The 24,720-nt window shown below is 38.9% G+C and overlaps 2 protein-coding genes across 16 annotated transcripts in view; one reads left to right on the top strand and one right to left on the bottom strand.

Moving 5' to 3' along the window:
- SECISBP2 (SECIS binding protein 2) overlaps positions 1-21,744 on the top strand; it is a 54,948-nt gene extending 33,204 nt beyond the window's left edge. For 2 of the 5 annotated variants that reach the window (XM_054054671.1, XM_054054673.1), the window contains 2 exons: positions 9,787-9,901; positions 21,551-21,742. In XM_054054671.1, coding sequence (XP_053910646.1) covers positions 9,787-9,901; positions 21,551-21,698 — 263 coding nt within the window. In that variant the 3' untranslated portion in view covers positions 21,699-21,742. Of the gene's footprint in view, positions 1-9,786; positions 9,902-21,550 lie in introns of all 5 variants that reach the window. The other 3 variants (XM_054054670.1, XM_054054676.1, XM_054054672.1) reach the window with 2 other exon arrangements.
- Positions 1-24,720, bottom strand: part of SEMA4D (semaphorin 4D) — a 99,016-nt gene that overhangs the window by 3,117 nt on the left and 71,179 nt on the right. For 5 of the 11 annotated variants that reach the window (XM_054054677.1, XM_054054678.1, XM_054054679.1 and 2 more), the window contains 10 exons: positions 24,534-24,627; positions 22,017-22,130; positions 20,915-21,066; positions 19,217-19,392; positions 18,950-19,106; positions 18,015-18,237; positions 17,452-17,567; positions 15,563-15,735; positions 15,295-15,338; positions 11,341-14,159 (listed from right to left, as the gene is read on the bottom strand). In XM_054054677.1, the coding sequence (XP_053910652.1) occupies positions 13,243-14,159; positions 15,295-15,338; positions 15,563-15,735; positions 17,452-17,567; positions 18,015-18,237; positions 18,950-19,106; positions 19,217-19,392; positions 20,915-21,066; positions 22,017-22,130; positions 24,534-24,627 (2,166 nt within the window). In that variant the 3' untranslated portion in view covers positions 11,341-13,242. Of the gene's footprint in view, positions 1-4; positions 2,272-11,088; positions 11,296-11,340; positions 14,160-15,294; positions 15,339-15,562; positions 15,736-17,451; positions 17,568-18,014; positions 18,238-18,949; positions 19,107-19,216; positions 19,393-20,914; positions 21,067-22,016; positions 22,131-24,533; positions 24,628-24,720 lie in introns of those variants that run through there. The other 6 variants (XR_008447853.1, XM_054054681.1, XM_054054682.1 and 3 more) reach the window with 4 other exon arrangements.

The raw sequence follows: 24,720 nt of genomic DNA, 5'->3' as shown, positions 1-24,720 counted from the left end.
TCAGTCAGCTGATTTTGTAAGAAAATACAAGATGAATCTTTGAAAAGAAAATGAAAGCCTAAGACCTCAAGCATAAATGCTTCAGCAGAAATTCTGGGTACCAAAACCTGGGATGAAAAGGAGCTAGCACTGGTAATTTATGTTTGACCCAAAATAGCAAATGAGCATGTATGTACAAAGGAATTCTGTCTAGGTTGTCACAAGGGGAATTTATCCCACAAACATGATAGAGCAGATGATGGATATCAGCGCTGCCTGCCTATATAATTTCCTGTAGAGCTAAGTGACATTATCTACTGCTGATCAAGCTAACTTCTGGTACAAAGCTGAAACTGTCTGAGACATGCCTTGCAAAATCTGAAAGAAAGGCCAGTAGGGGAAAAAGTTCAAGAACTTAGTGTGTCAGAGATGCTGGAACTAATAATGAGAGAAGCAGAGTTGGAAAAAGCACAGAACCATTAGTCACAGCAGGCAATTAGGCAAGATAGAACTTGGAAGAAGCTTGGATCAACAACAAAGAGCAATCTAATCTTTTAGCCTTGTTGCTATTATTCGTCTTAACCTGTGAGGGCAAAATTTGAATACATCAGAGATTGACAGTAGCCCAGAGGACAGAACAGCTGTTCTTGGAAAATTATCATGGTTGGCTGGAGTGTACTTGGCAGTATCAGAGCCTTTTCATTTAAAAGACAGACATCTGGGCCAATCTAAGAAATTTACAGTAATTCTGATGTTTAAAACATGCCCATTTCTCCCTTAGGGCGTAGGATCCAGACGAGCCTTAGCAAGAGAAGACGTAGAGCCAAATTTGAAGTAAAAAGAAAATAAACTATTTTCCCAAGTGTGTCTTGAAAGAAAACGTAACCTTCCTCAGAAATCAGATTTTACTATGAGGATTTCAGACTGGAAATTGATGTGGCATTTGTGTCTATAAAACGAGATAGATAACCATGCAGGCAGACTGAAAAAAGGTAGTCTTTACACCTGTGCACTTCCTTGGCATATCATGTTAAATTCTTGAATAATTTGGAAATAAAACTAATATAATACAAACATAGAAACATAAATCAGTAGCAAGAGTAATGGTGAATGGTAGAAAATATGATCTAGCTAAAGCCTGGTGGAGTTTATCTCTGAGGGGAAAAGAGAGGGAGGGAAGTAGCACAATCTCTCAAGAAGTATTGACAACAGCTCCGGCGAAGTGGAGAAGGCAAGCATATGCTGAACTGAAAACGGCTACCCTTGCACACACATGCGTTTTAAAATGTGTTTTATGGATGATTGTACTTATTCTACAATTGACAGTAGATGTTACATGTTGCTAAAGTCATGGGAAGTCTGGAACCAGGGACAAATTATTTCAGTAAACTAATGCTGAAGTTGGAATTTGGAAAAAAGAGAGGAATAGTAAAAACAAGCACAGCAAAAAGATAGTAATCTTTTAAGTGGGGAAAATAAAGAAGCTTTGATGAGTAGAAACCTACCTTCAAAACACTCTGGATTATGATTTCTAACAGATGCCACGGTATGTCTGACACAGCTTTAATGCAGAAATGAAATTAGGCGATAGTCTTCGCAAAGGTCAAGCTGATTTGGAGAAGTGAAGAGCAATGAGACCACAGCAAAGATCAATAAGAAAAGGGAATGCTATGGCACAAGCCTCAGGATGAACTTTTCCAAGCTGGAAGAGTTATTACTCTAGCATTGTAAAGATAAATGTCAGGTGCTCAAGTAAAGCTCAGAAGTTTTATTTGCAGCACTTCAGATCCTGACACACGGGATTAGGGCCATTGCCTTCAACCATGAGCCTGAAAAAGGCCACTTATGGGTGGTTTTAGGAAATAGTATGTTTGATGCAGGACACTTCACTAAACTTACTTCAAAAGCTACAATTTGCACCAGAGAACATTTTTTCTGGTGTTAAAGATGACAATTGTTCCAAAGATCTGCCAAAAGCTTGATTTAAGCACATAATTCACCATAAGACTAAGATCCAGCGATGTCTTTATATCGGAAACTTTGCAAGCTATGATGTTTCTGTTCAGCCCCTAAACAAGTTGCAACTGGGCAATTTTACCCTACCTTTGTTTTCCATGCAGTGAGAAGCACTGGAAATCCCCACAGAGTAATACTCATTCAAGTTAATCAGCACCAAAATCTAGGCTCAAGCACTAGTCAGGGCTTTCACTCATCTTCATATTTCACTGCAGTTTATTCCAAATTTTCAGGCACTGTGCTATTACTTTCTCTACTTTGATTTCATTGTCAGGACTGAGCAAAAGAAACAAATACACCATGAAAGAGTTTCATTAGCAAACACTTTGAATCACATTTGTGAAATGCAAACTTTCTACAACCCTAGAGTGAGAAATTCAGACTCAGATTTAATGGTTCGAGAGTATTTTTTCAAGAGAAAAGAAATTAATGTGAATACACACTTTGCATTTGCTAATATTGCTATAATACAAATTAATTACATGTCTAGTGCAAACTTTAAAATATGAACTTCTAGATTTTATCTACTTACTTTGCCATCCTTTTTAAGAATGCTTGAAAGATTTTAAAAAAACAAGTCATTAAAACATATCCAAGCAAAGAATCAAACAGCAAGTGAATCTAGAATTGCTATTGCTAGTACCTATGTTTGAGCAATCATGAAATCATATCTCAGGTAACTTTGAAAACATTGCTTCAATCTCAGTAAATATATTATTTTCCACTTCACCACCTTAATAGTCTTAGGGGAAGGTTAACAGTTAGCAGACAAAAAAAGCCTTACTGCACTGTCTGAACTATCCTTTTTCTCTGCATAAGTCATTCAGAATTTCCAGTGTTGGTGGGACCGTTTGCTACTTTTTCATATAGATTTCATTTGCTGTACCTCTGCTTTCAGCACTTTCAATAACATGGTACTGGCCAGGTAGTTTCCACTGGCAAAATGGGCTCAAAAAAATTTGCACAAACCATGTTTTTAATAGCCAGGTTTTCCTCAAGATTTTTCCTCAAGATTTTCTACATGGAAAAATTGTAGCGGCCATAGATAGCACTAAAAACTTAAACCACTGCAGCCACTTGTAAACTTTGACCAACAGTCTAAGAGTATTCACTGAATTGCTGGTGTAAATTTGATCTCACATTAAGATTTATCAATAAATAAATAAGTCCAGATGTAAAGAATTGAAGTATATACCTACGGATTCAGAGCAGCGTGCTGATGTACCCTGCTAACTAACTGCACCAATTCAGCATTTGCCATATACACATCAAATCCTAACAGCCAGATGGCTTTCAAGAAAGCTTGGAGATACTAATTTAAAAGTAAGAGATTATGGATTAAGTAGAGCTCACTGACATAAGGCTGGGGTGAGGGAGCAGGAGAGAGTGGTGGCCACGCTCGCTCCTTTTGCCAAATGGTGCGGCTTATAGAGCTGAGTGGACATTTCAAAAGCTACCCAGTGAAGAACACTCAGGAGCGCTACCCCACTGCTGTTGGATTAGCACAGTTTTTCCTAATTTTTAACATGGTTCTCAAAGGGTAAAAGAACACGGCTACCCTATAAATCATTCAGAGAAACTCTGCAATGTAGGGGGAGGCGAGCTGGGTAAAACGAAGCACAAGCCATCAGCAAACCTAAACCCTCTTAAGGTTTTCCTAATCTCTGAAAGTTGACAGCAAATTGAAATCCAGTGAAGATAACTGGCAGGTATCCCACTGAGAAATTTAGCAGGGTAACAAGTCTTTTTCACAAATCCCCATAATCTAGACACACCAAGCTGCTTCCAGAAGCTATTCTAAGTGACAGGAAGTTTAGGTTTGGGGAAAAAAAATCCTCTTCTGTATTCCCCAATACATACCACAACCCCTTCCAAAACTCAAAACAGCAGCAGATTAAAAAAAAAAAAAGTTAATCCTAAAAAAAAAAAAAAGAGTGGCATCTGGATTTAATGCTTGCTATCTAGCTTGCAGCTTTGGCTTGTACTGAATCCTAATGAACTACATACACAACCTAGCTTTCAGAAAACCAAGATCATATAGGAAGCTCTCATCCAGAGCAGGGATTAAGTTTTAATCTGGGTGCAGAAAGATTATTTTAAATCGGAGATCAAAGTTAGCGCAGGAAAATGTTAGTCAATCATTAATATGGAAAACAACCGCCAACACTATGAAGCACGAGAACAGAAGTTAGATATAAGGCTGGTCACAGTTTCTAGAGCTGAAGGAGTCTGAATCGCTGTTGCCAACAAGTTAGTAAAATAATAAAATACTAAATGAGGCATTCAGGATTTTAACAGATTGGGAAAAAGGGGAAAAGAATCTTAAATTCTGACAAGCATCTTTGCAATTTTCTGAAAATAGAGCACTAAATAAGTAGCCTGTATCCCGGGTAAATGGGTTTTGTAGTTTTGGAGCTGGGTGGGGGGGTTGAGTTTGTTGTTTGGGTTTTTTTTTTGAGAGAGGGGCCCTTTTTCCCTTTGTTTTGGGTTTTTTTGGTTTTTTTTTTTAAAAAATTATTTTAAAAGTAGAGGCAGTTTCTAGAAAACAAATTGGAAATGGCTTTAGGGCAGTGGAAAAAAAAAAAAGCCACCACTTAAAACGCCAAGGAAAATGGATCTCTTCTGAAATCCTAACAGTGATTATTACTTCAAATACCAAATAATTGATACTGAGGAATGCATGACAAGCCGCTCCAAAATCCCATGCCTTTGTTAAATTACTAGTCCATTTGTGTAACATCAGTACTTCAGGATGATGCAACCTTACCAAAGCATATTAAAACCAGGCAGTTCTTCCTGTGACGTGTAAACCATGTAAAACCTGGAAGAAGTAGCCAGTCACCAGGGGAGGCAGCGCACGGGGCGTGCAGGTGAAAGAGGACACAGCACCTGCCCTCCTGGAATGGAATTTAAAAGCAGATTGGGAAAACTACTGACTCACCTAGGAACTGAAAATGCAAATTCATAACCATCCACACTTCAGAGAAAGAACAGAATTGATTTAGATATACTCTGAGTGGATACAAAAAAATACTGTGCAATTGGAACTCAGATAATTGCCTATGAATTATAACTAAATAAAGTACAAGCAAGCTAGAACTAGGGACTGGCAGAAAAAAAATTGAGTTTCCATTTTGAGTTTGCTTACTTAATTTTGGCCCTCCTATCAGCTAACAAGGCACTAACTAAAGTTGTAAAATAAAGTGAAGAAAACAGAAAAACGTGTTTTAGGGAGCATTATACTACCCGGAAGCCACTCATGGTCTCTAGAGAGTGCAAACTACTGCTTTTTCTCCCTTGTTTGTCAAACAGATTTAGCAGGGAGATGACTGGAAAAGATGGAAATGAGATTTTCATCTGCACTGAGGGGACAATGCACAGGCCCTATTAAAGCAGCTCTGGAAAGCAATTCCTGCTAAAAATGGTTAAAAAACAGTGACAGCTATGTTCCAAGTCAGTAGACAGTTAACCAGACATGACACTAAGGAATTAATGATTACAAGTCTACGGGTTGTAGCTCTCACAGAGAAGACAAAAGCAGACGTACAGACAGTCACTTTGCAAACAAGGCTCACAGGGGTAACAAGAAGTTCTGAGAAAAATACCATGAAGTTGGGCTTATGCTCCAGGGACTCTGACACCAGTCCAAACCCATCACATCTCACTGAGCAAGACTGGGAAATCCAGCTTGTCAATCCTGGCCAGGGTTTAGGAGCTAGTACCAGCGTACAGCTCCAAGCAGAGACATGGCCAAATCAGAGCTGCACATCAGCAAGGAGAAAAACAGCGTAAATATTTGTGTTGAGTTAGGCTAACGTAGGAGGTAAAGTAAAACCCTGTTAGCATATGGGACACAGAAGCAAATACACAGCAAAGTGAATCTCTGTCCTAAAAGAAGACACATGCCAAAGTAATTTAGAAATTACATTTCTATCTCAAAGACTGCTCTGTAAAGCAGACTTCTTTTTATATATGCCTAATCATACTATAACACCTACCATGGATTCTGTAATGCCTCTTTTGTACTCTTTTAGCTCCCCCATAATCACGTGCATGTTAAATTGAAATGGTTAAAACTGCCGGTTTTGTGACCAAATCAGTTTGTGTCTGCAAACAGCCTTTGCAGCACAAAGTTCCAGAAGTAAGCTGAAGAGCTGAAATAAACACCGAGCAGCAAAGCCACTGTTTCCCAGAGGTACTCCTTCATATCGGTATGTCTGTTTTCTTTAGTCTCAGGAGGCCTTTTGACAAATTATTTTCCTCATAGGAATGGCTTATTCAGACCGTGCAGACACCCATCAAAAACTCCTACAGCCAGGCAATGGGCTTAAATTGATTAAAGCCCCCCTGCTCACACGTGATGCAGCTGACAAAATTTACCAAGTGGTGCATATGGGATACCCTACAACATACATGTGGTTTGAAATGTTTAAAGCACTCTACACAGCAATAATTATATGCAGGCTACAACTACTAGTCCTAACTAGATTGAATTCCTCATAGGGAGGAAGATACTTTAGTGTCTCTTATGATTTAAGTATTTATTAATTGTTCAAAGAGGTTTCTGAACTGCCTCTTATTACTCTTGCACAGGAAAGATCCGTATTAATGCAATCAGCAGCACACTGTGCAAGGTAAGGTTCTACTTGGGAGAAAAAAATAAAGGAAATCCTTTGAAGAATAAATAAGATACACTTTGTTCTACTCCTCCTTACTCTCCCCTTTTTTAATATGATGTGCCTTATGCTTAAATTATGTTTACATTGAGCTTATTCTAGTCTTTATAAGAAAATAATATATTAGAAGAAAAAAAGAAGAAAAACGAGTTCTTCATCCATGTCCTTCCATACATTTTTTGTCTTGACCACAATCTTTACATATACAAGTGCACCACAAAATGAACTTACACAGAAATATTCCAAAAACTACTGTTGATGCCAGAATTTAAGAATGTGGCATCCGTGTCATAGTTCTTACAGAAATAAATTTTCAATTATCTTTCAGAAGTCCCCATGGAGGTAGCAACCACAGAAAGGATAACACCCACACTTACAAAGGTGTTAAATGTTGGTTTTGCATGCAGTTACAGTCAGAGGGCCACAGCAGGCCCTCATGGTTGAAAAAAGAAGTGCCAATGTTCTAGTAAGATAATTGCAATAAAAAGATATTGCAATCTAAAGTAGTAAGCACACTTTTTAATGTCTGTGATTCTTAGGCAAAACGGGTTTACAATATTAACTTGATTTTATAACCTTAGGTCAAGTCTTAAGTTATTTTCTGTTAGTATATTAAAGGAGCAATCTTAATTTTTCAAGTTAACTTCTAGATGTGTATCGAATAATAAAAAACAGGTGGCACATAACAGATCCTCACAAAGGAATGGTTTAATCATACCAAGATGCTTTTAAGTCAGTGCAGAAATCATTGAAGTAAGTGGTACCAAACTACAAAATTACAAATTAAGAGCTGCTATCACATTTCTGTAGCCAAAGATGCTGAAACTTAGCTGTGGGCAGACAGCATGCAATAAAGCACTACGGGTTTGCAGAGAATCTAATTCATAAAGTGGGATATGGAACTGTTTAACAAGGTATAAACTCTGCATTCCCTTATGAGGATAAAGGTAAACAAATCATGGATTACTAAACAACCCTGCAGATTAAAGCTAAGGGTGTTGCTTCAACAAAGCATCACCTTACAAATCTGAAAGTACACTGCATAAAAATTTCAAAAGAATTAATATAGAAAGTTTTAAAAGATTTGTGTAGTGGACTGAATTGTCCTGAGAGATTCAGAGCTTCTCCTCTCTAGGCTACCAGTAAAACTATTTTCAGGTTTCAAAAACTAATTATATATGTCTTCACAGGCATAATTATTACAAAACACTAACAAAGGCAGAAAGAGATTGTCTTGGGATTACTTGATACAACAGCTCACAAAAAGAAACAGAAGTTGGAGAACACATGCCTATAGAAAACTGCTATTTGATATTTCTTTTCTTGTAAGAGTAGAACAAAATAACAACTGAAGTTTCCCCACCCTTCTGCATGGCTTTCAGCGCAACTCCAAGCATCACCAAAAAGAGGAAAACTGTAGTGAATCACTTGTGCTTCTGAATCTCCTGAGTTACAGGTCTTTTCCCGCATGGGTGTAGGAAGCTTCCTTGCACTCTCTTTAAATCATAACCACAGGAAGAAAGCATTGTACGTGGAGGTTATCAGGTACCCATCTCGGTATCTCCATGAAATGACTACTCCTTTAAAGTACATTGCAGTGTTCGCAGAACTTTGATAGCACTCTTGGGGTAAATTATACAAACTAAGGGAGGAGGTAAGGCTTCCTGACACCGTGAGCTTGAATCTGCAGGCCAGAAATGCAAAAATAAAAGCATCACGTTTTGCACTGTTTCAGATTATGAATGCATTTCAACTGTTCCTCAGCACACTCAGGCTATTCTACCGTGTCATTCCCTTGTGAAGTTCAGGTCAAGGATATACTTGCTCTATAGCTGGGGGAGAAGGCATCAGTCTTTAAGCAGAACCAAAACTGCTAAAAAAGCTCATTTCTTCTATACCTTAATTCAACAGTGCACATGGGCAAAATTGTAACACAGGTTCATACATGAACTCAGTGCCTCTCCCCTGCACCAGACAGTATTTTGTTCGATTAACTTGAAGACTGCCCTGAATGTATTTAAAGGGTATAAAAATTCTGCAACAGGAAAGGAAATTTCTATTAAAGAAACTAAATAGGAAACCAAATGTTTGCCAGTGCACATCTAGCAAGCAGGTGTTCAGAGAAATGTGGAGATGTGAAACTCTTCAGGGAAGCAGAGACACAGTGGGTGGGAGGCAATTTGTGAAGGAAGATGTATCTCTCCCTTTTCAGAAAGGGCAAAAGTACTCACTGCATTCCTGGAAAACCTGATTTCCCAGAAACAAAATAGCCATATAGGACAACCGGCTGTTTGTGCTGTATCTAACTTAATTTGTTGAAATGAGCCAGTTACAAGGTCGTGAAGTATTACCCTTTAGTGAGCTTTCAGGTTTAAACATGTCAGATGAGTAAGAACTCATCAACTCCTGCTGAGTGTCCAGACAGCTTGAAGCAGACATTTACAATTATAAAAAAAGTAAGAGATTAAGTATAATATTAGAAACGTCATTAAAAATAATCTTCAGGATTTTTACCAGATGATATGGCAATTTATGTATTTGCATCATTCAGCTGCTGATGCTATATACTTTAAGCAGGAAACCAGGTAAAACACTTAATTCTCTGCCAGTCTCGTTTTACCTTATACTCATAGCTGAGGGAAATAAAGTTCCATTACAGCTTTGTTTATATAAGGAAATATCAACAGACAATAAAGGAATGTGACTCAATCAAAGTAGAGAGCTTTCTAGTAAATAAAGCATTCGCTTAGCCTCCCGCCACCCAGGATAACTGTATACATGCTTACATGCAGGTCTCAGAAAGATGCAAATATCTACATCACTTTGGTATGCTGGTTTGCATTTGTTTTTGCGAGGTTTTGTTGTTTTGGTTGGTTTTGTTCTGTGGTTGGTTTTTTTTTTAATACATGGAATAAAGTTGTAATTCTGGCTACAGGAAGGGTGCGATGTATCAGCCAGATGTCTTGTTTCCAGAAGGGGGTAAAACCCTCACTCATAATGCAAAGTCCAGTCCTTCACTGCTTTTGGAGAGACGACAGAAATGCTTCTACAGCTGGCTCACCTTGCCCCTGTCTGTGCCATCACTGAATATCTTGGATGTGGATTCTTGTTACAGTTTCTTCCACTAGTCCTCCCTACCTCCTCAGAAGTGAATTCCACAGGCTGACTTCAGGACAGTACTCCTCCAAGTTCAATGCCAAGGAAATTAGAATGGCTGACAAACATTTAAAGTGAGTATCATGTATAAATGGACATTGAGGAATGAAAAAAGTAACTTTAAAAAAAACTCCAACCTAAAGCACTATTATCAAACTGCTTAAATCCTTTGTGTTGTTTACACTGCTTTAACGGCTTTTTTTCCTGGTGGACAATAATTAGTTTCCATGTTGTATACAGCAGCAGTGAACAAATTGTTGCCAAAAGAACACGGATCCCTCTGTTGTTCTTTTTAGCCACAGAAATACAAATCATGCCTTTGTTAAGACCTACTCTAATAAATACTTATTCATTTTGATCTGATTCCATGTAACACTAACACACACCACTATTTAAAATTAACCCACATTCTCTTCTCTAAATGGCTTTAATTTGAAAGGAGGAAGATTTAAGATTAGACATTAGGAAGAAATTCTTCATTATGAGGGTGGTGAGGCACTGGAACATGTTGCCCAGGGAAGTTGTTCAAGGCCAGGTTGGATGGGGCCTTGGGCAGTCTGGTCTAGTGGGAGGTGTCCCTGCCCAGGGCAGGCGGGTTGGAACCAGATGACCTTTGAGGTCCCTTCCAACACAAACCATTCTGTGATTCTATTCTATGCTTCTTTTAATGAATAAGGTTACTTTTTAAGATCTGTTTAAATCCATTAAATCTCACTTAGCTTAAATGGGTGACTACTATCCAAACAAAAGCTGAAAGACAGATGTGGAATTTCTATAGAAAAAATAGCTGTCTTTTTCCTCTACACCTCAGATAGTATATTTTTCATAAAATGGAAGCTTCCATTACTATAAGTACTTTAACACTTGAAATAAGTTGACTAAAAAGGAATAACAGACCAGGTCCAGAAAAATACACTGAATTCCAATGCAACAGAAGGCATTTTTTAAATAGCATACACACTGACAGTGAAAATATTTACCTGCTAAACATTTATATGCAATCACGATTCAGATAACACTGTCAGCATGCAAGTGAGCCTATTAAAGTCAATTGACTATTATTATACTGAAGTGTAGGCTGCTAAATGAGAGCCTGCATTTTATAGTACAGTATTTGTACCACCAGATTCTTGGTAACAGTGCCCCCACAACACATCCTGAAATGGTCTTTTTCCTTCAGTAAAACATAAACAGTACATGGTGACATATCTAAACCTTTAGTGCAGAAAATACTGATTTATACAGGGGTCCTCCAACTTACCTGTGGCTTGGCAGAAGAGGTGAAAGGGTCCCCCGACACTAACATGCTGTGCCTGGTCACTTAGGAAAGGTGGCAACAACATGACCTTTACAGGGTCTGTGCTAGACCAAGCATCAGGCTGGGTACTGGTGGGTGAAGGAGCTGAATCACTTCCCACACAGGACAAAAAGGAGGTACCAGTAGGAGGGAAAGGTATAGGAGATGAGGCTGTGTGACAGAAGAGGACAGAAAAGAAAAAAAAAAAGAGGGTACTAAGGAAAAAGGTTGTAAGAAATACATCACACACTGAAGAAATAATGCAAAAAGACAAATGAATTTTAGAAGGGTATCAAGAGGAAGTGTCCCTAGGCCCCTAGAGAAGGGCCCTTTCCTATTTCACCCATGTTTCCTTCTCCAATCTTTCAATCACGCCTCACCACCTCCCCCTACTCCACGCCAGGTTATAAACCATTCAAACAAAGCTGAGAGGAGAGTCTGCTCCAAATTAACTACAAAAGTTTTCACTTTTCCCTCTTAAAGAAAACCACAAGGAACACTAGTATTTGTAACATGGAAAGCAGTGTCATTGTGTCAAGTTTCATGAAGTCAAGATATAATGCAATTTATTTTAATATTTATTCTGTTATATGTACACAATTAAAAATAGAAAAATAAAACCAAACTGAATCTTATAAAATATAAACCGTTTACACTAAGATGGTCTAAATTATGTTTGCATGAAAATTCGACATAGAAAAGCAGCCAAGGCATACTGCTATTTACTGTTAAAATGTACTCTACTTCTAGCAATATTTACAGAAAGATGCAGTGAGAGGAACAACTCTTCAGGACTGTACCGCACAAAATGCTTTTACAGACAAACAGTGCTGCTGTGAACCAGGCTGAAAACAAATGCACACTTTCACGTTTGCAGGCATGATTCACATAAACAGTTCAAACGACTGATTGTTTGAGCAGCTCCAGTTTCAGTCTCCAGTTGCATAGGAGATTGGAAGGTGTCATCCAGAAAGGGTGACGCTGCAAAGATTTGTCACAAAAAGAAGCTGAATTATTTCTGAATCTGAAAAAAAAAAAAATAACAAAAAATCTGCAATATTTTCTCATCAGGCTGTATCCTAACAGTCCATTCCAGCCAGTCACCGGCTGAATTATTGCAGTTAATTCTTCTTGATTCCTGTTCCACTTCCACAGTGCAAAAAAACCTCTCCCCATGACATTGCTAACTCACAGCTGCTTGTCTGTACCATTTCATTAAGGAAAAAAAAAAAACCACAAAAAAAATTCCAGTTTTTTATAGAAAAAAAAGAACGTTACTATGTCCAGCTTGATGGTGGGGGGTGGGTGTGAGAAAAAAAGGAAAAGCACTCCTAAATCTATTACTTCCTCCCTTCCCTCCCCCCTTATTCCATGTTTTGTACTGATACTCTTGTAGCTAAATGTCTAGAAAGCAGCAAAGGAAAAAAGCTTTTAAACAAGATTATCCCTGAGAGTCTTACACAAATCAAGCCAATGCTATCCCCATTACATCTTAAAATGTAAGATAGTTAAAAAGCAGTTAAAAACATTAACTTTAACCTACTGAAGAGACCTAGTGTGCCAAAACACAAAGCGTAAAACTAAAAATAATCACTAGAAGCAAAGAAAAAAGATGTCCCAATCTGGACAAAAGTCTATAATTTACCAATCTGATAAACTAAACTTAATTTCCAATTTGGAATTAAAATGAAACTAGGTCTTTTTTTAATGGCAGCTAGTATGTGTAGACTGAAGCACTTTTTAAAGCCAACTGAATTAGAAAGTTATTTTTATCCTCTGGAAGAACAGGGCTGAAGAACAAGCAAGTAACTGTTTACCACAGCGAAGTGCTCAGTGGGCAGAAAATTTGGAACAAACAAATGGTGATCTGAAACTGGCCATTTTTTGGAAAAAAAAAAATAAAACCAACAAAGTAAGTACAACACAGGATGCTACAGTCTGCAGACAAGAACACTGCTTCTCTAATCCGGCAAGATCTGAATGCAAATTGGCTTGCTGTACAGCTTAAGCAAGTTATCCCCACTATGGCTCAGCTGTCACACCCACGCTCTCTGTGCTCAAACAGCTAGCCGCAGAAGCACAGCCGATTTCCACCACTGAAATGGATGACTGGGTCCTTCAGTCCCCCTCCACATCCGAGTCGGCGTACTTGAGCTCACACTTGACATCGAAGGGCTTGTCCTTGTCCTCTCGGGATGCCTGCGAATCCCCAGGCTGCAGCTGGCTGTTCCCACAATCAGGCTCAGTCTCATAGCCAGTATCATGTGCTGGCTTCGGCTGCTCCCCGCTCTGGTGGCTGACACTGCCTTGCTCCACCAGTGTCTCCTTCACACTTTGCTCACAATCAGAAAAATCTGACTTTGTTTTCTTCTTACCAAGCAGCATGACAGAGCGAAATTTCAAGCACTGCCCTGGCAAGTACCCTTTGTAACAGTTGTAGGAGAGCAGGCACAAGAAGAGAATAAAAAAGAAGAGGAAGAGGAACATCAACAGGAAGTTATCATTTGATTTGAGGAACATAGTCTTTTCTGGGACAACATCAGGAATTGAATTGAAGAGCTCCGTGTTGGAGGCTGCACTCGTTAGGACAGGGTCAATGGGCTTAGTTACTATCCTTGCTGTGGTTACCGGTACTACCTGAGTGGTCAAGGTGTGAGCAGTAGACCTCTCTGTTGATACAGCAGACACTTTTGGCACATCGCTATTACCTTCTGTTGGAGCAGCTGCTACAGTGGGGCCCACTGTAGTATGGTGGATCTTTTTCAGTTCCAAAACATGCTTAGCCAGGACTTGAGAAAATTTCTTATTCTTCACTTTTTCTTCCGATAAACACTGGTAAACACCACTGTCTCCTTCTGATAAATTGAAGATGAGCAGCGCCTTTTCCAGCAGACGATACTTGGGGCTCTCCACTCTCAGCACATCATCTTTGAACTTCCAAACTACCTGTGCCAGATTGGACTTTTGAGAACACTTGAGTTCTGCTGTGCTCCCATGCTTGAATGTATGCTGTAGGGAATTCTCTCTTACTTTATCTGGAACATCAAAATAAATGTGCAGAGTATCAGCAATAATTCCCGTTTGCTCTAATCTGTACAGTTTCACGAGACTGTACTATAGTCTTAATGGAAACAAAGATTCTGGCATTCAGATTACCTCACAAGACAAAGATGACAGCATGCAAGCATCTTGGTGAAATAACAAGCTATGGCTGCGTGCAAGACATCAAGACAGACTTAGAGATAGAACACCTCAAGCTCCTAGACAGCCTCCACTTCTATTTAAAGAAGAGACTTTCTTGATCCACACCTAAGTGTGCGTCTGAGACAAGTCATTGTTTGAGACAAGATGCTGAACTAGGTATCACTGTACAGGCAATTAGTACATTTTAAGTAAATCGGCAACTACAAAACATCCAAGAAGAAATTCAAAAAAGTGCTGTTACCTAAACTCTCTTCTAAAAAAAATATCAGCACTTATGGCACATCCACAATGCAACACCATAAATTAATGAAAAAACTAACAAGCAAAACTCTCAAGGTGGTCCACACTTTGCTTGGATTAGAAATAAAAACAGAGAAAATCAAACTCTTAAGAGCTTTGTTCACTGCTGTACAAATCTCCTGTAACACTACTCTTCTTAAAGATCTCCTTGATCTGATGGCAGCAGCACAGGCTATAAAGAAAGGATCTGCGGTTACTTGCCTTAAAGCACTACAAAGAGTACTTCAGCTGATCTGTATGATGTTCTGAGCCCCCCTCCCCTCTTGACATAAACCCAGCTTTTTTCAGGATCATTTCATCTGATCCACCAGCAATAACCAAGCATTTATCAAGTCTCACATTAGGATGTCAAATGCTGTATCACAGAGACAGAGGCCTCTGCACTAGAAGTAGCCATGGTAAATACGGCTTTCATTCACAAGTTGCTCTTGAGGTGCCCTTGTTCATTTCAGAGGTTTGTGCACTGCACACTGAAATGTATACAAATACAGACATTTTAAGACAAAATGCAGGCTGTACATATGCTCAAATATTCAAAAGCAGAATTTCATACCCATTAAAATACAAATGAATGTCCAGATAATCACAAAAACCAAGATGAACTAAACACAGTTCTTTCACTACTCCACTGAGACATGTGAAATGGCTCTTTGAAGACTAACTTACCAGAACAAGATGACGCATCTCCACCTATGTTCTGAATCCAGTTCCTGTAAAAGGAAGTCCAAGTATTACAACTTAAAATCTTGTTTCCTACAGCCTGTCCAACCTTTTGTACTAAGTAAGATACATCTTATCTAAGTAGCACAAACATAGATGGACAAGAAAAGGTCTATATTTGAAAATATTCAGTTAAAAAAATGCCAGTTATTGGTAAGGGGCAAGACTGATGGAAGATTGACTGTACTGGAAGGTACTCAAAGGCTACCATTACCTTTTAATTTCACTTTCTTTAAAAATATCAACGCAGGAAGCTTCGAGGGGTTTCCAAGCACAATAAGGATCCCTTGCTAAAACACAGTCCACACAAGTGGTGTACTTGTCACAGAATGCCACTGGAGACTGAACCACACCAGAATTGGAACCAGCATAGAGGTATTTTCTGCCCTAGAACAAACAAAGCACAACAAAAAACCCCACAGTCAATTACTTCTCTCAAAGCTGAACGATCCAATTTATGAAACAATTTAAACATTACTAAAAGTAAACAGTTGAATACATGCAGCCATGCTTGTAAACATTGGAACATGAGGGGAAAGAGCATTTTAATGAGCTTTTATTTCTAGAAAGGACAGGAAACTTTCAACTTTTCATGGCTGCTAGGCCATATGTCTCTGGCATCAGGCTGTAATGTCTATCCCTTCCCTTCCACCCCCCAGAAATGGAGGAAATGTAATTAAAGCAGTGTATGTATGATCCCACAATATACCCACCATTGCAAGAATGGGCATTAGTATATTTACTGGAGGAGTTATCTATCATTATCTTCTATCACGGGGCAAATCTGAAATTTCCTAGCTAAGCAAGGAGATAAAGCTTCTTTCCTAGCTTTCTTTGGAGATAAAGCAGAAGAAACCAGCAACAGTTATGTATGTACTTTTGTGTACACAAACAATATATATGTATATATATACACGCATACACACACACACACATCAAGTTGTGTGCGTGATGCATCACACAAAAATAATACAAACACCTTTACTGAAATCCACGAGCATGGAAAAACTTTTGTTTGTGTATCAAAAGCATACTCTGTTCTCATGACTTCTTTCTATTATAAGCATAAAGGGACAAATAAGCATGCAAAATGAACTTGAAAGAATTATAGCATAGAGCTCTCTTCCACTGAACTGGTCCTGTTGGCATGCAGAGTTTTATTAAATATCACATAGAAATAACTGCTGTTTCTAAGACATCTTGGCAGTATTGCGAAACCCCTACCTGCAGTGCATTTATTGATCACTACACAGCTACTGAAGGCAAATATTATCACCAAACACTCCAAAAGAGTCATCCTTTCCTTAAGAAACTCCCAAATTTCACCAGTTTACGGGTCTAATGTTACAAGCCACTGATTAGGGTAATAATTTCATAGACATTTATGGATCTACAGGTCTGAGTAACTACAGCCAGAAAGTATACACACCAATTATCCTCCCCAGTCACAAAACACTCCAGAATTAAACCCAGCAACTGATTAGTAGTGCAGAACAACTGCTGGGTTTGGAGCCTGCAGCAAGCCTTGCATCTCTCAGTTGGAGCTGCCGCTGGGTGAGGACCTCTGGTCCCCAGCTGCACGAACATGACTGCTCTAATGAAACACCCAGCATGCATGAGCCTGCAAGATGTGGGACAGCAGAAAAAGATTATTTGTGCAACTCTAAGTCTCTGCTAAAGAAGACTGCTTTCTCTTCTTAGGTCTGTCTCCCCAAAGCTACAGCAACCCTTTGCTAAACCCTCGATGATTTTTCCTCACACATTTTCAACAGCCACAAGAGGTCAGGATTTTTACATTACTCCCAATCTGAAAACTGGTACCTTAAAACACAGTTAGAGCTTTCTGGTCAGGGAATTCAAGTGAAGACTGGCACATCGGTTCCCCTCCACCCCCACCTTCTCCATATCCAAAGACCTTCAGAAGCTTGCCGCCTCCCAAACACACTGAAATGCAGCAGGCGATATGCGATACTGCTGCAGTGCGAGACACAGCCTTTGCTCTGTGCACAGTAATGGTTCTTTTCCCTCAGGACAAGGTTACAATATGGTACTAAATGTTTTGTGGAAGAGCAAAATGAGTGCTATGATTCTTACAGTACTTACTTTTTTGAATGAAAGCAAGAGAGTTTGGACTGGTTCAAAGTTTGAAAAAAGCTGTGTTTCTTCAATAATATGCATTCCATTTTCATAGCTGATAGCTTTGTGCAGGGCTCCCCGATCTGAAACAACAAAACAATGTATTTAGATAAGATCCTTAAAATAAAGAGGCACAGAAAAAATTGCACAATTACTATAAGTTGCCTCAGTCATCCGCTTGCTGTTCAGTTAAGATTTCAGACAACCCTGTGCCAATGGCAACCATTAAACTTGCCATAATAAGGAGCTCTGAGCAAAAAATAACATTTTGGGACAAATGACTACCAAGGGATTATCTTACGTGTGGTTTTGCTGGACTTACTGCAGTTTGCAGTTCTTTTCCTGCAATATTTTTTCAAAGCACAAGAGATTCTCCACTTAACTCACTATGGCCCCTTACTTTTTAAAGAAAACACCAGCAAGAGTAAAAATACTGTAAATATGGAAATCTTAAGAGCTTCCCTTAGCATATATTTCAGCCTAAAGAATCAGTGCCTTATAAAAAAAAAAAAGTATTTTGCAGAACTTACCTGTACTGATGAACATAACATCATACATGGTGCCATTGAGCGTTCTGACTCTGTCGACTACAATCTGAGTATACTTCACATCTCGTTTTACTAATCGAGGTCTGTCTCCCATCGGAGTCACCGAGTCATCCATTAGAGGATGATCTTTAACAAACTGCAATGTTTTGTCTGGTAAATTCAGAGAACTCATGTAGTTTGATGCTCTAGCTTCATTGTTTATACACTAGCAGGGTCGTGAACAAACAAAAACAACAGAGTCAACCAAATTATAGAATTTACTTGTACAAAACAGACAATTAAGAGCCAGTAAGCACACTTTTTCGTTATACTCATTCTACTGAGGAAGGTCCTCTGGTCTCGTAGCACTTTGGTTTCTGTGATGTACCTATCCCTGAGCTTCAGACTACATTGTTGTTTGGGTCCAAAATACATTTTAGGAAGATAACTTTCCAGTACCCCATGCTTCTTAATGAAATTTAACTGTCACCTCATTCACCAGTAGGAAGAACATGACTCTAGGTAACACTAAAAAGTAAGAGAAGTGTGAAAGAGACCCATCATGTTTACAGAGCAGTGCACTCCATTAGATATATCTGCTGTACCTACCGAGACAATGTGACAATTGCTATAATTCTGTTCATCTGAACTGAAAAGTATTGGATATTACCTAGTGTACACTAACACGTTTTTCATCACTAGAAAATAAGCGCTAAAATAATAATAAAAAACAGCATATAAATCAACTATGAATTAAAAATGTCCACTTTGATTCCCAGATACAAAGTTCCGAATAAGTCACTTGAGTGTTTTTCTACAAAGCCTTTATAACAAAAAGTATCCAGAAGCCTTAGTAGGTTATCTAATATTTCCAACTTCCTTTACACCTGAGCATTACGAAAAGACTAGCCATCAGATCCGAGATTACAGAAACTTACCGCACCAGGTCGAGGATTAGGAATTTCTCCATTGTATCGTACCCACTTTGTATGAGACTGTTCTACTGTAGCACTCTGCATGTATTTTCCTTTTGAGAAAACCTCTTCTACAGTAGATAGATTATATGCACACACTGCTGACAGCCCCACATTATTCCTAAAAGTTCAGGATTAAAGAAAAAAACGTTATAGGAGTGATAATTACTTGTGGTAGTAACCAACTGAGACTAAAAGTACTTATCCAGGAAAAGTCTACACCACACTTACAGTTGCGGGGTGAAGACTCCATATATCACTGGTTCCTTCAAAGTTGGAGACTTGAGAATAAAAACATCATTGATGATGTTGAAAATTAAGTTCTTATCAGGGATGGTACAAATTAATCTGGCCTTGAGAAAAGAAGTCCATTTTTTCTGCAAGGTCCTTAATCCTCCTTGGTCCCTCTTTTGATATTAAAAAGATAAAAAGGTGATTGTGAGAAGTAGCAGCACTTCCGCATTTAAGAACCACTGCTATATAGCACAAAAATCAGTGAGCCCTGTTATTTTCTAACATTGCATCTAGAGCACTGTCAATAAATGTTAAAACTTTCATAATAAAAAAGTAAGGAAGCCATAGGAAAATTAGTAGATTCAACAGTAATAATGCAAATAATTTCTACCAACGTGTAGAGATATGATCACATATGGGACTTATAAAAGAACCACATTCCAGTAACACTTGAAAAATTAGTAGCAGTGTAATTCTAGTAAAAAATCTGCTTATTAGAGCAAGCAAATTAAGTATAAGAAAGTATTTTACTGTACCTTAAAAGATATAAGTAACATTGCATTCACTCTGTTATATCTATACTGTGATTTAAATTATGTTGCAATATGCACTAGACTTGCCCAACATTTAATAATTTCATTAGAAGAAATGCAGCAATGGCTTAATGCTGCCAGCAGTAACCACCTTTGTATTTAGCATTTACCATCCAATGCTTGTACAAATTATTAAGGGAAACCTGCAAAATTTCTGAAGACAATTAAGTGTAAGTGTTTATAGATTTGAAGCCTGCCATTGTTTCAGATTTCAAACAAACAGCATGAATAAAACACTCATATTTCATGATACCCCCCTTTTAAGCACGCACAAGCTGTCAGTGGGCAGAGGGACATAACAGTAAGCCCCATGTAAAACTGCCTCCAGCTGCCTGATTAAAGGAAATCTCCAGGGCACTAACTTGTTATTGATGTTTTGAATTCCATGTTTAAATATGAAACAGTAAAGTCAAAATAAAACATTTCAACCTCATCAAAATGAAAGAGCTAGATAAATTTCCTGTTCAGAAAAAAAAAAAAAAAACGTCCTGAGGAAATGGATACATTCCACTGCAAAGTTTTTGTTAAATCAACATTTTCTTCTGGAAAAAAACCTTCCACCAACAAGACTTTTAACCAACACTCCTGAGTATGTACTTGAATCAGGCTAACACATGGAGCTTTAAGGACTGCGACAGAATCAGGCTGCTGGTGACCATTTTCCTTGAGGCTCTGGAAGCTCTAACAGTTTCGTGGAAGTCCCATCTGTTACACCACAGCCAAAAGCTATTCTGCTGTGAACACAGATACAGTTTTGTTCGTATACAGCTACTTGAAAGTAGCTTGACAAATACACTATCTGCTCAGCTTCAAGAAAATACACTTTCTGTTGCTGAGTTTTGTGGTGGCTGGGATTTTTCCCCCAAGGGCAGGCAGAATCCTCAGATGTAACGAAATTTCCCCACCGAGCAAAATTGATAAAGCATGTACTTGTTCCCATAGCAACAATTAGGCTTTCTCAGTTCTAAAGAACTGATTGAAATTGCTGATCCACTAAGTTTGATAACTTCCATTTAATTGGTAATAAATCCACAATGATAAATGTTTTTTAACACACAAAATTCTAGTTGAATCAGTAAAAGTAAATCAAACTGCATCACACCTTGCACACTCTAGCTATTCTTGGAATCATCAGTTTTCCAACAAATTCATACTCCACAGACACCTCAGTGAAAAAGAAGTATATCTTGTCATCATCTCCGTCTGTGCTGTTTTGATCCGCTCTTATCACATCAGCAAAAACAAAATTGGGCTCTATAGACACAAAGAGAAGAATTGTATATTATATATGAGACAACTAACTTAATTCCCTCAAAGACCCTCTAGGAGTCCTCTTTTGCACACACCTCACATTGCATTTACCTGCCCTCCAGTCACGGACCTGCCTACATCATTTGCTGTTCATGATATGATTTGCTGTTCATGATATGCTGTTTAGAGCATCTCTAAAATAACAGAAATAAAGAAAAAAACCAAAACCATAAACCCTATGTGAGAACACTAAGACACCTGAGGGATCTCCATGGTCTGATATCTTGTTACTTCAATGTTCTTCACTCCACACTCAAGTGCAGTCTTCTAATGAGCTTGGAGAGATACCCTCCTTTGCCTCTCTCTGCTCTATTTCAGCTTCCAGTATCATTACAAAATGTATTACAAAATTCTGTGTCCTTTAACTTTTGGACATAACGCATCTTTTGGAATATACTAACTTCATTATTTTTGTTCTTTTTGACAGAAAGCCACAAACTTCTGACCATGCAGAAAATGTAGTAAATTTTGAATACCAGGAACTGACATCATCAGGAACTGAAGTCGTCAGGAACCATGATCAGCATAATTTGAAAGCCTGTTACAGACCAAAAACATTCTCTTCCTTACCATAGCATAGCTATGCTGCATTATTGCAATGACGAACAAGCAGATATAAAATAAACTGTAGCTCTTTAATATCAAGTTGAAGCCTGTATGTCTTGAGGTTGTTTTCATTATTAATGCTGATAAAAATCCTGAAATTTCAAAATAGAATCTCTTGATGGCACACACTCACACATCAGCTTATGCCAGTGTAACAAAATCCATCCTCTTTGAGATATCAGACAATTGCCCCTTACCCTGTGTAATACATTAAAATTCTTTATCTGTAAGTGTAACATTGTAGAAGGAAAAACAATTTGGTTGGGCCAGTTCTTATGCCTGCTTACCATTCAGCCAAGGTATTGCATACTCCGTTCTCAGAGGGCTTTGATGAGAGTGCCGTGAAATGATAGGTTCACTTCCCAAGAAATTGTATGAGGTCCCAGAATAAAGCTCCTCATCTTTAACATAAAAGCAAGTATTACAGACTTTTTAATGTGCTGGATACCAAAAAGAGTACATAAATATTTTCTGAGACTGTGTAAGTTCAAACTTCCCATAAGAAAAGACAAACAAAGATATTCTCTGAATTGGCCCGGCCATGTCTTCTATGCTTATATTTCTGCTGACCATTCTCAAGGGTAACACTTCCACAGCTGGGTTTATTATTGCTCTAACACAAGCAACAGGCAAAAGTCAAGGCTGTTTTTATGGTACTTCAACACTTAACACGTAAGCCTACAGTTTACGTACCATACAAATTCACATAAGAAACACCACAGAAGTTTTGAAAGTAATTAATTTACTCTTTCTATTCCACCATTATTGAAAATCAACTTTTAAGAACTTAGGCAACAAAGCAGGGAGCGTGTTCTTCTCTTTTCCTGTTTAGTGCTACTTTCACCTTCCTTGATATAATCTTGTGACACCAGCTACAGCCATGAACTCTGGTTTCACGAAATCAAGATTCAGTGGTGTCTAACCATGCAGTAACATAATCACAATAAATATTTGGAGGTGCTCACCAAACCCCTTTCCATCATCTGCCAGCAGTCCTGGTTGACTGCGAAAGTTCCACTTGACTGAGGGTTGGCAAATATTACACCCATTTACAAGAAGGGTCATTTACAAGAAGGCAGAGGGAGGATCCAGGAACTACCGGCCTGTCAGTCTGACTTCAGTGCCAGGGAAGGTCATGGAGCAGGTCATCTTGAGTGCTATCACACAGCACACACAAGACAATCAGGGGATCAGGCCCCATCAACATGTGTTTATGAAAGAACGGTCCTGCCAAACTAACCTGATCGTCCCCTATGACATGGTAACCCACTTAATGGACAAGGGAGAGGCTGTGGATATAGTGTACCTGGACTTCAGGAAAGCTTTTGACATTGTTTCTCACAGCATTTTGCTTGAGAAACTGTCTACCATTGGCCTGGACAGACATAATTTCAGCTGGGTAAAAAACTGCCTGGATGGCCAGACCTAAAGAGTTGTAGTAAATGGAGTTAAATCCATTTGGAAGCTGGTCACAAGTGGTGTCCTCCAGTGCTGGGTCCAGTCCTGTTTAAAACCTTTATCAATGGTCTGAATGAGGGGATCAAATGCACCCTTAGCAAGTTTGCAGATGACACTAAGCTGGAAGGAAGTGTCGATCTGCCTGAGGATAGGAAGGCTGTACAACGGGATCTGAACAGGTAGTAGGAGGTACAACAAGGCCAAGTACTGAGTCCTGAACTTTGGACACAACAAACCCATGCAGCACTACATTGGGGAAGACTGGCTGGAAACGTGCCTGGCAGAGGGGGACCTGGGAGTGTTGGTCAACAGCCGACTGAACATGAGCCAGCAGTGTGCTAAGCTGGCCATGAAGGCCAATAGCATTTCGCCTTGTATTTGAAACAGCATGGCTAGCAGGACCAGGGAAGTGATTCTACGCCTGTACTCTGCATTGGTGAGTCTGCATCTTGAATCCTGTGTTCAGTTTTGGGCCCCTGGCTATAAGAAAGACATCAAGGGGCTGGAGCACGTCCAGAGGAGGGCAAAAAGCCAGTGAAGGGGCTGGAGAACAGGTCTTATGAGAAGTTGAGGGAACTGGGGTTGTTTAGCCTAGAGAAAAGGAGGCTGAGGGGAGACCTTATCACTGTCTACAACTATCTGAAAGGAGGTTATAGCCAGGCAGGTGATGGTCTCTCTTCTCCCAGGTGACAGGACGAGACGGAATGACCTCAAGCTGTGCCAGGGGAGGTGACAGGACGAGACGGAATGACCTCAAGCTGTGCCAGGGGAGGTTAAGATGAGACATCAGGAAAAATTTCTTCACTGAAAGTTTTATCGGGCATTGGCACAGGCTGCCCAGGTTGTTGTTTAAGTCACCATCCCTGGTGCTACTTAAAAGATGGGTAGATGAAGTGCTCAGAGATATGATTTAGTAGTGGACAGGTATGGTTGGGACTTTATGATATGATTCTATGATCTTACTTCCCTATTCTGTCTCATGGATACATCTTTGGGACAGCTAAAAAACTCTCCTTGTTAAACTTACTGATATGACTAATTCATACTACAGAGGCAGTCAAAGTACATTTAGACTACCTGGACTAAATATGTTAAACACCTAAAAATCTAGTTTAAAAACTAGTATTTTAAAAGTTGCTTCCAAAATGACCTATAGTTTTAAGTTCTCCTTTTAAGATATATGCTAACGCTGACTACGTAAGTATTTTAATGTCTACCTAGATACACAGTAAAGATGTAAAACTATTGACGCATTCTACCATTTTGATATTGAGAGACTGGAGAACAACAGCAGAAAATATCAAACATTTTTATACATAACAGAGGTATGAGAGGTCTGAACTTACCAACCATAACAGATGTGTAGCTTTGAGCAGGATCAAATGGACATCTGCCCTTACCATCTTCATTTTTACCTCCAAGTTCAAATGAAATTAAATTCTGCAAAAAAAAGTAAGTTGGAAACCACATAACAACTGATAGCACTTTTTCTTTCAGCCACTTGACTCATGCAAAGTTAAAAAACAACATTGA

Source organism: Cuculus canorus, chromosome Z, assembly GCF_017976375.1.
Source record: "Cuculus canorus isolate bCucCan1 chromosome Z, bCucCan1.pri, whole genome shotgun sequence".
Classification (NCBI taxonomy): domain Eukaryota; kingdom Metazoa; phylum Chordata; class Aves; order Cuculiformes; family Cuculidae; genus Cuculus; species Cuculus canorus.
The sequence above is the reverse complement of the archived record's forward strand: the minus strand, read 5'-3'. Positions and strand labels throughout refer to the sequence as shown.